This window comes from Dermacentor andersoni, chromosome 6, assembly GCF_023375885.2.
Source record: "Dermacentor andersoni chromosome 6, qqDerAnde1_hic_scaffold, whole genome shotgun sequence".
NCBI lineage: Eukaryota > Metazoa > Arthropoda > Arachnida > Ixodida > Ixodidae > Dermacentor > Dermacentor andersoni.
In genome coordinates, this window is record NC_092819.1 from 67,472,406 (window position 1) to 67,490,086 (window position 17,681).

At 46.3% G+C, this 17,681-nt stretch overlaps 1 protein-coding gene across 3 annotated transcripts in view; it reads right to left on the bottom strand.

The window, feature by feature from the left end:
• PolZ1 (DNA polymerase zeta catalytic subunit) overlaps window positions 1-17,681 on the bottom strand; it is a 164,189-nt gene that overhangs the window by 79,084 nt on the left and 67,424 nt on the right. For all 3 annotated transcript variants that reach the window (XM_055066363.1, XM_055066362.2, XM_055066364.2), the window contains 2 exons: window positions 11,777-11,897; window positions 9,116-9,496 (listed from right to left, as the gene is read on the bottom strand). In XM_055066363.1, coding sequence (XP_054922338.1) covers window positions 9,116-9,496; window positions 11,777-11,897 — 502 coding nt within the window. The remainder of the gene's footprint in view (window positions 1-9,115; window positions 9,497-11,776; window positions 11,898-17,681) is intronic.

Below are 17,681 nucleotides of genomic sequence, written 5' to 3' on the forward strand. Positions count from 1 at the left end.
CATGCCTTTGCGACACTTCATGACAGCATTTGGTCCCCCAAGTGCTCTCCTGTGGCGCAGAAAAGTTCTGAAACCCGTGCACTCCAGAGTACCATTTTTTAATTGCCGAGCACTATACATTTGTCTGTATGGTGTGGTTATGCAAGTTTGTGCGCACTTGTACTCATGTTTGTGTGTTTTATGAGTTATTTGTGTCCATGTCCGTGTCTGTGGTCATATGTGCTTGTCTATGTTTTCGTGTGTTTGTGCATTTGTGTCCATGATTGAGTAGGACAAGGTTTAGTACTTCAGACAAGAAAAACACGCTTTTAAGTGCACAACACGTTCAAGGAAGAAATAAGGCAACAGGATAGGAATGTATGATGCCTTCTTCCTTTGTTTAACGTTTCGCACACTTGAAAGGGTTTTTCCTTGTCTGAAGAAATGTTCCACCAACCAGCCCAAGCAGCCGCCTTTTTCGGTGTGTGTGTGTGTGTGTGTGTGTGTGTGTGTGTGTGTGTGTGTGTGTGTGTGTGTGTGTGTGTGTGTGCGTGTGCGTGTGTGTGCGTGTGTGTGTGCACGCATGCGTATGTGTGTGCGCACGTGCGTGTGTGTGTGTACTGCTTTATCCCTTTTTATGAATACATACATATAAATCTGGTATATATTGCAATTACATCACAGCAGTTGGATTACTGGAAGAGGCGGACAGTATTTGGAATGTACACAATTTTACTAATTCACTTTGCAATAAAATACTTTTGAAGATGTGCCAATCGAGAACTGAGGCTAGGCAGTAATAGAATAATATCTTTTTAGTAAAATTCCTACAGGATAGCACTTGTTTCAAGAAATATGTCTTCAAAATCAATGGTGAGAAGCTTGATGTTCCAGTTAGCATTTATCAGCATTGTGTAAATTGGAGTGTTGATAAGTATGAACTGGAACACCAATGTCCAGTGTCTGTCTCTGTTAAGTGATCAGTGAAAGTGTGGACTTCCTTACAGCTGCCAACTTCATGATACAGTTTCCACGACAATATATGACATAATATGAAAGTACACTAATTTGTGAATAGTACTTTGGAAAACTTACATAAACATTGTAACATTTTACCCATGCAGTAAGTCAATCTATCATATTTGTAAGCTTTAGACTAAGAGATAAGGTTTTCCAAAATTGTAGCACTACCTTTTCTTAGCGGGGAGTTGGAGTGTCACATGCTTTCTGCTTCAATGCCCCAAAAATACAGTCGTCAACCGATAATTCAAGACTCGATGGGGACCACCAAAATGTTCGAATAATCGGGAGTCCAAAATACCGGATTCCCACGAAAATGTGTTGTTGTTTTTTTCCCCATGCGGCCAAAAAAGATGTGCTGTATTCTCGAATTGTGACTTTTGGAGATACCCTCAATTTTGTGCCTACAAGTGACAGTAGTCTTGACAAAGTGCCAAACGTATCATCTTATCACAGCGTAGAAAAGCTGCCGCCCATTGACACCTCCGCTGCTAGTCACATAAACATTGCGAAAATGAAAGTCTCTTCGAATGTGAGGGTCCCAGAGTATGGCGCAAGTTTGTCAAAATGTTACTGTGCACACATTTGATTGTCTTAGACCCAGATTCCGCGACCACAATTTTCTAGCAATATATTTTATGCTATTCCTTTTCACACTTTTCGCGCTTCGTCAGTGGTCAGAGTAATGCTACACGCATGTCATCAACGAGATCAGCCAGCAACGAACAGCGGACGATAAGAGCGGCACAAAATCGAGTGGAAGACATCACTACAAAATCGCAGCCCGCATCTCAACCATTGTCATGCTGCCACTCAATGGGACGGAGAACAATGGGACGAAGAAGACGATGCAATGGCGCTTGGCTACACTATCCACCACATGCTTGTAAACAGCAAATACATTTTCATTTATCTTTATCTCCACCCATAATAATACTGTTGCCGAAAAATCAATTAATAATGTGCCTATGAGGTGAACCTGAGCCAAAATTTACATTAAAATGGCACTTTTTCCGTGGCGCGTTATCACACATGTTATCATGGTCATCTCAGTCTCATTTGAAAGAACAGCCCCTCATCTTCACTTTGGTGCCCGCCCCCTGATTGTCCTTGCTCACTGGCTTTCTAGAAAAACATGTCATCAAGACGTATCAATGCACAACTGTATAGACTGCTCATTGCGTGTCATGGCAACATGACATTTTATTGGCCAAGGGGCATCTGCTTCACGGGGCCAGCATGCCCACATCACCGTCATCGGCATTTATGGAGGAACACATGCACGCGGCATTTTGGTGTCGCCGAAGCGTGCAGCTGTCACCCGATCGGTGAAGAACTTCTGCGCTAAGGATTAATTTGGAAACCGGGTCAAAAAGAATCTGGCCGAGAACTTCAGAAAGCGCCCCTGGCACCCCACAACAATTGGGTCCCGCTCAATAGGCCTAACGCTGGACCAGCAAGGTTTTCAGCTGCCAACAGCATTGCCGACAGCAGCCGTGTGTGCCCCATGTGCAAATACCATTTTCAGCAACAAAACTTTCCCACCACAGACCTACCACTCAATACCACCCAATGATCACCAATCGTGAGCTCAGAGGCCGCGGATGCCTTGCAAAGTGCAAGGTATGCAACGGTAAAGTAAAAAATATACAGATGCAAGCGTTTGTATGCCCTTGCCATCAAGCTGCTGCTTGTGTGTGCAAACTGCAGCAAGACGTCAGCGTGAGTTCAGCATGCTTTCATGGAGATCAGATCAAGCCGTCTATGCGAATATGCTCGCCGCGCGCACTATGCAAGTGACTGGCGATCAAACGGCGCTAAGTGAAGTGTTTTCGAAGATAAACATCAAGCATCATGGCCTTCACGTGAAGACGTTGCAGGCGTACGTGAAGACTGGCCGCGACCTGCAGCGCACAGCTTACCAGGATTAGTGTCGTTCTGTGGCATCGGCAAGCAAGCCCACTGAAAATCTGCAGTATACCTCGACAAAGCGGCACATGGATGAAAATAGTCAGTGTGACTAGGGAGTTTTACATCATGCACATGCAAATGATTTGGGTGCCCAAAGGGACCTTTGCGTATGCAAAGCACCATGCCCACCTTGTGTTCTTTTGTACTCCTTTAGGGTTTATTTTTCTTCGTAAGCCTAGCAGTTTGTGTCCCCAAGTTTGCATATGGACAACCTAAAGCTCCCCACTATAAGCCTGGAGCTCATTAGCCTATTCTCAGTGTCAAGACTATGTGCCTGGCACTTACTAGGCTGTTTCAACTGTAAATGAATGAGGTCTTGTTTGTTTTCACAATTTTCTCAAAGCAAGTCTTTAGGTCACTTTATTAGCTTCTGGGAGTGGTATGCCATGATCTAGAACAGCTACATTACATTATATTTTTTAACGAAATGCCTAATATATACAGATCATGTAATGCTGGCAGCGCATCTCTAATTTTCTGCCCGTATATATATATATTTTTAAATTTGGTTTCGTTTTTCCTTCTCAATAGACATCGTAAGAACGGTGAACTCTGATCATCTGCAGCATGAGTAGTTATGATTTGATTCGTACACTACTTCCAGCGCTGCACTTATTGCATATTCTAATAGTATCTAGCTATACAATATAATATTAGCTTCCTGATGAACAGCTTCTTTCTATTGTCCCCCCAAAATATATTGAGTGGCAGCTTTAAATATCTTTTGACCTAATTGACCTACAAGAAAATTAATTGCATATTTGAAATCAGCATGAAAAAATGACCAACCCTTCACCTATTGGGAAATGGGGGTAAGCAAACCCTGTCTTGCACGCATTTGGCTTTTGTCACGGTTAACCCTTTCGCTGTCGGAGCTTTCTGGCCGTGACGCACCCCCAGTGTCGGCTTGGTTTCAGGGAACGAGCATAACAGGGAATGAACATAGCAGTTTATTTTTGATTATGATTGGTATACAAATAACGTAGTCAATGCTATATGCACATTTCAGTGTTCTGCAGCTGCTGTTAGTAAACATCATCATCATCATCAGCCTGACTATAAAATCCGTTCAAGATCCGAATCTGACGATGCGGAACCCTCTTCCTCGCATGCAACTCTGTCAGAGTCCGAATCCGAGCTCGGCTCGTATTCTAAATCGGAATTGAGCCACCGCACCAATGAGCAGACGAAGGTCCCGCGCGCTCAGCCATCCGAAAGTAACAGCGCGCTGGGAGGATGCGCTTTCAGTCGCCCGCACAACGGAGAGAAATGGAACGTTGCGTGATCAAGAAGACAGAGGGAGATGGAAAAAGGCTAAACAAAGTTCGAAGGGCTTTACGTTTACTGCTGCAAGTCGGAAGCGAGGGTTCGGCGAGAGAGCGAAAGCAGCAATCGAGTCACTCTTTTCGGAGAGGCAACGGCACGTGCGCCTGAACTTGACGCGGCGTAGCAGACACACCAACAGAAGAAAAATAAACCTTCAAACGAGCGGAGATGGCAGAACAACCCTTGAACCCATAACCACACGCACGCGACACATGATCCAGCGAACGCGGAGCCAACGCGCCACTCAGCAAAGAGAAAGTGGGGAGTGGCAGTCGCACCGTACTCTTCAAAACATGGGTTACACAGGTCGGGGAGAATATACGAACTTGTAGAAAGAGTCAACAGATGGCGTGGCCAATTTAGGAGCGCCAGCTTTGCGCTCAGGCGCGAAATTTTGAACGCACGATAGAGATCGTACCGGTACGTCAGTGACACCGTGGGGGGGAAGCGCGATGACGTACCGGTACGTCCGTGACAGCGAAAGGGTTAAGCAACCCAAAGGTAATGGTGCCGGATTGCTTCGGGCCCCCGGTCCCTCATCTCGGGATCTTCTTTTCGTTGCTGTTGGACTGTCTGGACTCGGGCGGCTCTAACGGCTGGATTGGCGCACTGACGGCCAGCCCTTTCACGCGCGAGTTCTTGCCGCCGCTCGTCGAAGGCTGCCTGTTCCTCGGGAGAATGGACAATGCGTGGCCGTCCCATCCATTTTCCGAGACTGAACAGAACGTAAGTGAAACCGGCGCAGCTATCGCGATACCCTTTCCTGCCTTTTCCCTCCCCGGCGGAAGTGAAACGGCTGTGATTGGTTGCATGCGTGGCGTGAACACGCGCCTTTGAAGCTGGAATCCTTGCTAATGATTCACGCTCCGGTGCCGGCGCAGCAGTCAACTCATCAAACTGCCCTTTCCCGCAGCTGCTCTGCTCTGGGAGCAATTGGGTTTTTTTGCATGACCACGACAACGCCAATTGTGAGCCAATACAAGCTTCACTTGAAAACAGAACTAGTCAGTGTATATTAATCATGTTTGGCCATAACATACAGAAAATATCTCGACAACACATGTTACTCTTTAAAACGGTACATTCTGATCGCCCCATGCATGCCTTGATGAATGGCTTGGCTTGGCTGGCCCAGAGCCGGCAATCCAACCTGACAAACCCGCTTGTTCACACTGATTTAATGGGTGCATGTTAACAACGGGGCAAGGTGTAGTTGTAATTTAGAGTGCATGCAGTTAAACCTCAAAAATTTGGAGGACGCTTAAGCTTTGCCTTTAGGAGTAGAACGCGACAGCATTCAAAGATCCCTGATTGCTTCTCATGCTTCCCAGCAATGGCAGCTTATGTAACCGTGATGCTTTCCTGGAAATGCTGCCGGCAAACACTACGCACGAAGGCAAGTGGGTGAGCTTTCTGGTAGAAACACAACCTCTTGTCAGTGCCAAGGGATGCACGGAGGCGAGTGCCATCTGGATGGCGTCGTTGCAAGAAACCGAGCGGGGCGTGCCGCTCTATGAGTGGTAGAAACACTGGAAAAGCAGTTTACGTTCGAGTTTCTGCGTAACAGAATTATGTTTTCTGGTATATTTAAATTACAATACGACACAATCATGCCTGTAGGCTGTGTTTCCGTAGTACTTTAAAATTTTTCTGGCGGATCTTACGTTGAGGAATTCAATTAGTTCAGTACCACCTCTGCACCACGTGGAGGGCCTGCACGGTTGTGATTCGGAATGATTTTTCACCAGACAACGTCCGACGCAAGAAGCCGACACCAGAATTTTTTCAACACGGGGCCCTCAATGCTATCGTGTTATTACAGTAGAACCTCATTTATATGTTTTGGAAAAAAAACGCGAGAAAAAACATACTAGCCGGGAAAACGTAGGATGTGCAGTAACTAGAAGAAATGGACAGAGTTAACTATTGTTGGCATCTACATAATGCGAACCGTTGCGCAGATCGTTGTGGCACAAAATGCCGACACGCATTGAGCTGGAGGTGCTTCGGCGGCACAAGACGCATTTTGTTGTTTTTTCACTGCGTGGTGTTTTAAGAGGGCGACAGGAAACCGAAGTGAAATCAAGCTGGTGGGCGACGCAGGATGCCACCGAAGTGAAACGTGATGCCCACATCGCGCCACCTACAGCAAGGAACAGCTGCTTGTTTGGATTATCACCTACTAAAAGTATGCAGTACGCTACCAATGGCATTATGCACTACGTGCGGTAAAACAGACAGGTGGAGATGCTTATCGTAATAGGTTTGGCGGCGATAGCTGTGAATGCCGCGTACGACAGCTCCAGAGAAGATTTGCTAGTACCGAAATGAGAAACTGAATACGCGCCCGCCTTTCCACATGAGACGGGCAAGCGAGTATTGGGGTGAAGCTGCTATGGTGGGCACTTACATATTGTTCTCGATCGCGCACACCTCGCGCATTTTCTTGTTTACATGGGATCCAGCGGTCATGAAACATATCATATGATCGCAGTTTGGCGACGCACTGAACGTTGCTGCCGAAAAATCTTGTTTTCTGGGAATGTATGAACCGGTAAAAAATGAGCCTAACTCTACTGGGTAACTTTATTGTTCCCGACTGCGAATATTGGCACCAGGTAAATGTACATAATGGGGATGTATCAACGGGGTTCTACTGTATAACGAACTTCAATATGACCAAATGCTTGACCTAATGAAGTATTTAACTTTTTATAACTTCTTGCCAATAGAACACCATGTATTTAGAACCTCAATATAACAAAGTGCATTTATACACGATTTCCGCATAACAAAATTTCACTGCTGCTGCAAAGGTATGCCGAGCAAAAGAAATCTGCGGACGCAGATGGTCAAATGCTTAAATTACAAGCGGCTGCTTGTGAACCCACCTTTCAAATAGCATGCCGTACAACTGAGAGCGACCCCTGAAGCGAAGCAACGTCGTGTGCCATGTAAAGTCCAAGTGCAATGAGATCCCATCGCACAATGCTGGCTTTGTTTTGCACCCCGGATGTGAAGATATTGCCAACGCAGTATGAAACCGTATCTTTTGTCGCCGACTCTCAAATTCAACAAAAATTTTTTTTTCCTCATACAAGTGAGCCTTCTTTTTTTTTTTTTTTGTAGATTGCCCGATAATACGGAAAATTTTGCGGCCCCTTCCGGTGACTGTATATATGCACACAAAAGGTTGAATTTCATTATAGCAAAATTTCTATGCAGTGAAATCCCGATAATTAGAAATCTCCTCATTCGAATTGACAGCTTTGAACTGCTCTGTTGGTCCCGGCAAGGTCCTACGTCTTTGAATAGAGAAAAACTTCCGGGAAAGCTAACTGCAAAAACCAAGCAAGGGTTATTTCGAACAAAGTTCAGACCGCTTTTCAAGCAAACTCGAACCAAAGGCAAAGGTTTCGATGCGTCACCTGCTACCGTAATGTCGGGTGGCATAAAAGTGACGAGGAAAGACGCATGGGAAGCAGAGACCAAACCAGAGCAAGTGGAGCGGCTTACACCCTCCTTTCCAATCCAACTTAAAAGGAGCAGAAAGGAGCCCCTAGCACACACTCACCTAAGCTTGAAAACTTCAGACAAACTATTCAAGCTGTAAGACTAAGAAGGCTTGGGAGTGCGGCTCAATGTAAATATCTCAACAAATTTCGGTTTGCAGACGACACTGTCCTGTTCAGCAACAATGGGGATGAATTGCAACAAATGGTTGAGGACCTTAACTGATAAAGTGTAAGAGTAGGGTTGAAGATTAAAATGCAGAGGACAAAGGTAATGTTCAATAGCCTGGCAAGGAAACAAGAGTTCAGGATCGCCAGTCAGCCTCTAGAGTCTGTGCAGGAGTATGTTCATCTAAGTCAATTACTCACAGGAAACCTTACTCATAAAAAGGAAATTTACAGAAGATTAAAAATGGGTAGGAATGCCTATGGTAGGCATTACGAAATCAAGACTTGGGGCTTACCACTGTTCGTGAAAAGGAAAGTGTACAATCATTGCTTTCTACCGGTGGTAACATATGGAGCAGAAACTTGGATGTTAAAAAAAAAAGTGCAAAAACAAGTTAAGGACCACGCGAAGAGTGATGGAACGAAAATGTTAGGCATGACGTTAAAAGACGGGAAGAGAGCAGTCTAGATTAAAAAGCAAATGGAGAGAGGCAATATTCTCGGGCAGGTCATGTAATGCGTACATTAGGTAACCTGTGGACCATTGGAGTTAGAGAATGGGTGCCCAGGGAAAGGAAGCGCACATAGGTGGAATGATGAACTTAGGAAATTTGCAAGTGCAAGTTGGAATTAGCTAACACAAGACAGAGGTAATTGGAGATCACAGGGAGAGGCCTTCATCCTGCCGTAGACATAAAGATAGGCTGATCATGATGATGACGATGATGATAAAGAGCCATCTTGCTTGCGTTTCTTTCACGTAGACCTAACCACAAATTTTTCTGTTAATATCAGCACGTACGCTTATAATGCATGTCGGATGTAGCAAAGGTGTTTTTGTGTTGGTTGTGTCTTTGTTACATTTAGGTTAGGCCGCATCTTTATCAACTTCCACGCTGAAATTTCCAACACGAATACTGATGAACTTGCTCAGTTCACTCTACTGACAGCATTCGCGTTATGTCCTTTCATAGAAAGCATGTTTTTCATCTTCCGTACTGAATTTTCAACACAAACCCTGTTTATTACCATCTCACACACACTGCCTACCTCACGACTAGGCGTTACACTAACTCTTGCCAATTTGCCCGCAACCTGACGTTTCTAGGTGACAGAAAGTGGCTGCAGCCACAACTCACACTCGGGAGACAGGGATTGCACTGGGCTGGGTACACCACTGGAAGGTGTGCCATCACCTGGAAGCGGCGCCATCAGCATGGACGCCACGTGACAGCTCTGCCAGCGCTGCCAGTCCTCGGCAACAAGCGGGGAGGAACCCGGAACCTCCACCTTCTGATGACCTGTCTCCAGTCCCGCGGCAGGCACAGCAGACTTTGCTGGTGACTGCTCTGGCTTGCGCAGCTGTGGGTTTCCCTGCTGCTGCTGCCGTCGCTGCAGCGAGAGGCGCGTGCAGCGCCGTGCCCGCGCCCTGCCCAGCAGTCGTCGCACCAGCACGGGCGGCCGTGCTCCCGTCTGCGTCCCCTGGTCCCGGGTGATCGCCGCCGCCCCACTTGCAACCACTGTACAGCCCCAGCAAATGTGGCGGTGATTTAGTTCCAGCAAGTGTTTGTCACACAAAATCCATCGTACACACTTCGGTTTGTGGGACCGCACTTGTCAACGAACAAGACCTAGATGCCAGGCATGTGCAAACATTAGCTCGGTTTCCCTAATGCAGGGGTGGGACTGCCCAAAGTCATTCTTGGAGCACGTAAAATTGCATTTTGGAGCAGTTTGGAGCAGGCCAATCTGAATTTTGGTGTAATAATAAATGATGGCAGTGCACTTCATAACCACAATGAAACACAGAATAAACGAACACCAAGCGAGTAGTAGAAGCGTGCTTTGTAGGCCTAGCCTACTATAATATGGAAGAGAAGGTCAAGCAGTGCAGGACGCGTGCTTTCTTGTAAAGCCGAAAACATAGGTGGCACTACAATCGAACGAAAACATAGGTGGCACTACAATTGAACAACGTATTCCCACACCGAAGTTTATGATGATAGCAGAAAATGTTCTCAAATTATGCGGGCCAATCAATGTGGTAGCATAATTTCTGGATCACCATATGTCACCACAGAGTGATCAAGCTTGGGCTGGTATAAGATAAAAGTATTCCAATCTGTTCTATTGTGATAGCAATTATATGGACACTCCAGAAGCATTCCTGCCGTTGCAGTTGCCGTGAGGTTCCATATAAAGTCTGGAGCGATAACATCATTGCTGCGTGACTTCTGGTGTATGTGCAAGTGAAAGCGTACGAGGGTGAGCCCCTTGTGTGCGCAAGGGAGGAAAGCAGGGAGGAAGCGCACTGTCTTCCATTGCACGCAAGGCAACGGGGGGAGCAGAGGGGGCCTGCTACTCCGGTGGCTACTGGCTGCTGGGTGTGATGCAGCCGCACGGGCCCTATCTTGAAAGCAATCTGTGATGGGGACAGGGGGCAAGGGCTGATAGCTTTTTGTGCGTTGTTTTCACTGCTTAGTTCATGCTGAAGCGAGAGGCAGCACAAAGTTCTATTTGGTCGTTGCTCCTGCTACGCTTCCCCACTCCAGAATTTTGACAGCAAGTTCCGACAGTCATCGGGAAAGATGTTTTCATGTTTGCTTGTGCCCGCGTGACACCATGCTCCTTAACTTAGTTAATAAGCAAATGTTTACAAGTTTATAAGGTCAATAAAGCTACTATCCTTATTTCGTATAAATGTCTACTGATTTGCTATCACGATCGATACTTTGCATTACGGGCGAAACTGCAACTTTTTATTCCAAATCCGCCCTTAGCCCTCAGTGATATTTCAGAACGGCTCAGGCCTCACCCATATGGGCACAAAAACAGATTGGAATACATTTACATTATACCAGCCTTGAGTCAGTGATGCTAGTGCACTTGATAAACACACCGCAGCACGCGTTATCCTTATTATCTAGTTCACTCACAGTGCCCTCCACCTACTTTTTGCTGTTTTGCGTCTCGACTATAAGAGAGCACTACGCCACTCGGCCCACTGAACCACATCCTAGTACGTTCTAAATACAGCCGCTCTGGCTGTTCCGACAGCAGCAACAACAGCCGGAAATGGCCCCGCGCGTGCCGGCCCCGGAAGCACCAAGAAGTCCAGTGTTATAAGCACGAAAATTCTGTGTGGGAAACACCGTCCTGTGACGTGCGGCGTATGAACGGCTGCACTCTTTTTCAGAAAACAAATCTGCTCGATGTTCACGAACGCTGCCGGAGCGTACATGCCAAAACCGTTCTGGCGCAGCGTGGCACAATTTCAGTCAATTTTCTGTGTTTGGCACAGTTTGGTGCAGGAATTTGGATCTGTATCAACGTGGCACAATTAGGGCAGGAGTCCCGCCCCTGCTATTGGCAAGTCAAATTTCCCGATTCCCCAACGTCTGATCAAGGAACCAGTCTTTGCTTATTGCCTAGTTTGCATTATTGCATATATGAATAAATGCCCTTTTTGAAAGTGCTCGCTGTGCTAAGGGTGTTTTTCTTTAACCACACACAAAGCCCAGGATCGTGTTACAGACACATTTCAAACAATACACAGTTTTACAACAAACGGCCTGTCCTGGGTACACTATTCAGTCTCTCCTTCCATGTGTGTGCAATCAAGACCGCCGACTCCACCCCTTGAGAGTGCACAGAATGGGAAAACATTAGCATTACAACCACATACGGTCGAAGAAAATTGTGCCAAACTTTATATGCCAATCCTCTGCACACAAGTCAATTTAGCTAAATTCCCTGTGGGTACAGTGACCTCAAAGAAATGACAGGGTGACACTGCTCACCGGGTCGGTCGTCGGCACCGTCGAGCTGGAACGGGTCGTAGGCCTCGTTGCCATCAGAGTGGTCCGACATTGAGCTGTCTCCATCATTGTCCTGCTCCCGTTCGCCTGCTAGCTGAAACACCTATCACCACCAAAAACGGCACTCCATCACACATGGCACAGTTTACCTATATACCACCTTTAAGTACAACTGCCCACTGCTCATGCAACACTACCTAAATGCTTCATCGTAATCACCAACCTATCTCATGTCCACTGCAAGAGAAAGGCTTCTTCCAGCGATCTCCAATTACCCCCTACCCCAACCATCTTGTGTAAGCCAGCTCCACCTTATGCCTGAAAATTTCCTAATCTCATCATATCACGTCACTCTCTGCTGTCCTCGACTGTGTTTTGACAGCAAGGGATGTGAAAAACAAACAAAGAAACAAAAAGAAACATCATGCTTTATAGGCAACATGAAGCTTTTTCATTGTAGGTGGCTTTCTCAGCGTCAGCATCTCTTCTATGCGCGCAACTCTACGTACATGGTGCGTGGCAGTGGAATCTATGGAAAATAGCAAAGCATGGGCCGTGAGCCAGCAGCGATGTTTTCATGGATAGCTCATACAGTGACAACTGATAAACTGATAGGCGAAATGAATCAATTTGGGGCTTTCACTACAGCAACCTTTCAAAATAACGAACAATTTGCCACGGTCCCCAAAAGTTCGTTATTTCGAGATTTCCCTGTATAAACAGTCCTAAATGAATGTGTCTCTTTTAAAATTTCCACAATAGCTCGCCATACTCATAAATTTGATGTAGCAGAATCTCGTTAAATCAAACTCCAGGGGGACCAGAAATTTATTTGGATTAAGTGGGGTGTGAACTGAAAAGAGCCCTTCAATCAAGCCACAAGCAAATTCTGGTTATATGCTTAAAATTTTTATATGCCTTTTAGGGGACGTTGTACCACAAGAATTTCTCAAGTTGATACATTATTAGCGGATACATAAATGTTTGGAGTGTCACGAACCCACGATTTCAGGACGCGTGCTTCAGTGCCAAAATAAACACTCTTGCCGCTTGCACCGCGTCTAGCCTCCGCAAGCAAAATTCCTGCCCTGCGTTCTTCCATACCAGAGCCGGAGATTTGCGTCACGTACATATCAAAGGTCCCCACCCTGTTGCTTTGTTTTGTTCTTTTCACTTGTCTTTTCTGCACGGCACATTTCCAGTGACGGTCTTGTGCATGAGCCTGCCCCCTCCCAAACTGTTGCATGTGTTTCGTTTCACACTCTGCACAATCATGCAAGCTGTGCACAAGAACATCTGCATTGCTTTCTGGCAGCTTCTGCAAGATGGATTCCTCAGTGCACGCACATTTGGAGAGGCTGGCCTGGCTCATGGATCCTTACTGCGACACACCACGTCACTGTACCGCTGGCACCATGGCGGTAAGATAAGTCGGCGCCACATGAACATAGAGGTAGATGCGAGCAGGTAAAAGAACATGATCGCACGCTGGAACACGGAAGAAAATTACATAGTTTTGTTCTCTGCATGCGCGATTGCACGACATCGGAACAAGCAGACAAAACGGAAGTATACCTCCCTTGCTATGGTACGAAGTAAAACAGAGACACGCAGACATTCAATGTGTAGGTTTTATTATTTGTCTAAACTTTCATTCGTTCATTGAAGCAACAGACTAAACAAATAACTGCTGTGGCCTTGAATAATTCTTAAAGTCACGAGTCGGTGTGAGTGACATCACAGCACTACAAATTTCGTAGGCACATTTGAGCGAATGACATCGACTCTCCAGCTGGGAGTGCGACAGCCACAAGGATAAGGGCACACGGCGTTTGGTGCGAAATTTCAGCAGTTTTCACAGCATGTAGTGGTGTAATACTTTGCAGACACGATTGTTTGCACTCATTGAATGCGCTGCACTTGTCCGCTGAAGATGGCCAGACCCAGTGAGGGGCCCTTTAAATATTAGCCCCGAGAACGAACAACACGGGGCACTGTGAGCACCGCTCGCGCGACATCAGGGTACGGACTCGCGCCTGTCGTCTGCTGCAGTTCGGGCGGTGTCAGAGCGCCTTCTGCAGTGTTTTCGTTTGTTCGCTCTCGTCCCTTCTGCTTGTATACTTATGGCAGTCGTCTGAAATATATTTTTAAGACGTCTTCGTTTGCGAAAATTTATTCAAATAGCTTATTTCTTAGACGACGATACAGTTCTCAAAGGCAATGCTGCAGTACCAGCTGAAAGAGCACAGACCAGCCCATTGCGGGTTTTTCATGAGCGGATAGACAACCACAAAAACATAGCATATAAGAATCCAATTATGATACCATATCTGTCACGGTGCAACAAGTATGTCACAAACGCTGGCTATATATGACTTCTGCAAGTTACCTTGATTTTAATCCACTAAAACAGGTTTGGTTAGGACAAGTAGTTCATGGTATAATATTGATTTTGGATTTCTTCACATAAGCACTCGGCAGTAACACGAGGACTTAACTAACACTGCCATTTAGATTCTACCAGCTCCACTTGCGTCTTTAACTGCTTCTAAAAATTATGCGGCTCTTCACTCATTTATTTTAAGTCGCGGTAATTTGAAGTAAAGCTAATTGAGGCTTACTTATGTTTGCAGAACACAAAAAGGAATATACCAATATAGATTCCCTTTTTCGTGCTACACGTTCAACTCACTTGAGCAATTTACTGGTGTGTGTTGCTTGAGGAATATACATGTCCAATCTGTTTGGCGAACTTACACAGGCTGCTCGGCCAAAATTTTTTAGTGAAATATGCCTTCTGGACCATATAGCTGCAGCCACGAAGAAGCCGAAGCGTCATTCATTTGTACTATGGGACATATTGAAGATATCACAATGCCCCGGCGGAGGGCAAAAAATCAAGTGAAATATGTAAGGCTTGTGGTGTCTTCCTTATGAAGGTTTGCGAGGTTCTCTTTTATGTATTAACGAAGCCAATAGTTCTCAGTTTGTATAGTTAAACAATGCCGGATTGAGACATGGTGAGGCAGAAGGTGCTTGAATTTTCCTTTTCTGGGCCCCTTAAGCTGCGCTGTAGTAATTGAACTATACTTTAGGCATTGCAGTTGGCACTGTAAAAAACTGCTTCATGGTTTCCATTTGAAGTTGTAGTGAACTGATGGGTTTCGCAAACAATGCGTGCCTCGCCATAACGAGAGTCAGTTGCTACCATTGCGTGAGGGGTGTGCCATATTGTCGATACAGGCTACTGAGGGCCACCATGAAACATTTTATCGCTTGCAATTGACAGGCACTTCTCTTTCAGGTGATTGCTACTATGGTATTTGTGAGTTAACTATGTAAATACTCTACATGACGTGCCGACATGTTAGCAGCCATGAGCAATTCGTTTTATGGCGGCCTGTTTCAGAGAGAGGTGAAAGTAGCAGCAACATTTCACTTATGACATGCGTGCCTAACTCTTTTTTTCATGCATTAATAAAGTGGCCATATTTGACGAGAACAACTCACCAGAGTAATAACAAACATGATGACAGCTTCGCCAGGCAGTGTCTCTCTAACACGGATAACATGTTAACCCCAAATACCAAGATTTTTCTTCCGTGTGATACGCAATGTCTCTCATAGCAAAGTACAGTCGAGCCTGCTTATAACAAACCTGAGTATCACGCGACGTCTGTTAGTTATATCCCAAAGTTCGTAGTAAGTGGAGCACAGCTTTAAAAAGAGTGGCTAGTAAAAGCACAAAATTTATTTCTTTGCAAAGAAGTGCGCGATGCTCATCTGTTTCTGCTGTGCAGCTCCGATGAGGGCGCTCTCCGGTTTATTTAAAGCAGAAGCATGCTCTTCGCCATGACCTTTGGCATGGACAAGTTGCCTGAGGCCCTCTATGCAGCCCATTGCTACTGGTGTGATTATGGGTGCTGGCTCCGAAGTTCCATCGTCATCTGATTCCTCAGCGTCGCTCTCCGCCCGCACTTCACAAACAATGCCCTCGTCTGTGCACAGTTCCACAATATCAGCGTCTTCATCGGCAGAAATAAAGTCATCCCAACCAATGTCGTGGCCCCCCACGTCAGAGTCGACAACGCGCTGCCACAAATCACCGCCAGAGTAATCACCTTCGGAAGCATCAGGCTCCACATCAGGCACTGCGTCGACAAAGCCGGCCTTGTGGAAACAGTTCACACGCAAGCGGCTGTCACCTCCGCCCAGGCCACCTTCACCATCTCAACGGCTGAATGCAGTGAAACTCGAAGCGGCAAGTTGGCAACCAGACAGTCAACAGCGATCAGCAAGCGCCCCACAATTCGGCGCCTATACAATGCCTTAAATGCGCGTATTATGCCCAAATCAAGCAGCTGCACTTTCAAAGTGGTATTGGGCGGCAGGAAGAGTAGAGTAACTGCCGTCAGAGAATTTCGCACGTTGTGCGGTGAGCAGTTGTTGAGCATGAGCAGCACACGCCTTCCTTACCTCTGCATGTCGCAGTCAAACTTGTCCAACCACTCTGTGAATAAATTGCGCGTCATCCACCTCTTAGTACTGTGCCTGTAGTCCACAGCTACACAGCTCCGAAAGTAATGCAGCTTTTTTGATTTTCCAATTACAAAGGGCATGCACTGGTCGCTGCCATTAATATTAGAGCACAGAAAGTCACTTACCAAAGCAGCCTCGCTAACAATCGATTTAAAAGCAATCTCGCACCGCACTTTGAATCGATGTAGCCAGCCACTGCCTGGGCACAAGTCAAGAAACTCTAGCAGGAATGCAAAGTTTTTGGCTTTGCCCAGCAGCATTGGTCCACTTATCAGCATATTGCAAGACCGTGCATCAACAAACCACTTGAGCAGCGCGTCCTCTACGTCCACATAGGTGGCCGTCCACAGGCACTTTCCGTTCGTCGAGTCAGCATAAGAGCTGGCGATCTTTTTCTTGCTCTTTAGAATCGTCAAGATGGTAGATTTCGATACATTTTACTTTTTCACCAACTCACAGTGTTTAGCACCTTGAGACAGTTCCGTCAAAATTGCTCGTTTCGTTGCCATGTCGTGTTTTTCCTTTCATGACTGCTGCAGACACGGCATTCTCGTCCGCCATCCTAAATACAACTCGGGCCCAACTAGAATGGCGCATGGAAGCGAGGAAGCATGGAGATGTGTGGAGAGGCCTGCTTTGCCGGTAACGGCCAGGAAACGAAACTTCTGAACTTTAGCCGGCGCCAAAGCGCGCCCATTGAAACAGCGAGGGAGTTGCAAGAAAGAGTGAGAAGAGGGGAGCCGACTTGCGAAGATGGGCGGCAGGGCAACCTCACACGTCGACACTCGTGCCCAGCAGGTGACGGTGGGCAGAAGGTAGCGGGGCATGAAACGGATAGTTCACCTGCGAGAAGGCTTGGGAAACAGACCGCGCGTGCAAAGGGGTCGGAGGTCGTCATTATCTCGCACCACGGCACCAGGCTTACGTTGTCTGTTCGCTGTAACCGAGCAACAGGGCTCATAGAGCGTTCGTTATACGTGCAATTTTATGCCATTAAAACAATGTACATTTTGGCAGTCGCATGGGTCTCGTTCATTTCAAGCGAAAGTTCATCTTAAGTGGGGCCGTTACATGTGGGCTCGACTGTACTAAGGGAATGTTAAGTGTGTAGCGAAGCATCATACACAACTTCACATGTTGAATTTGCAGACATTCTTTTTACGCAAAATTTATGGACAGACATGGCACATATACGCGTTGCAAAACCAGTAGACCCTTTCAACGCTACACAGCTTGCGGTATCCAAGTCGCAATATTTCTCGACTCACGCGATTTTGAAGGAACTGTGGTTCAGGCATGGCAGCAGAAAGAAGCCGACACATCCTTCAATAAGTACAGTAAGAACCCG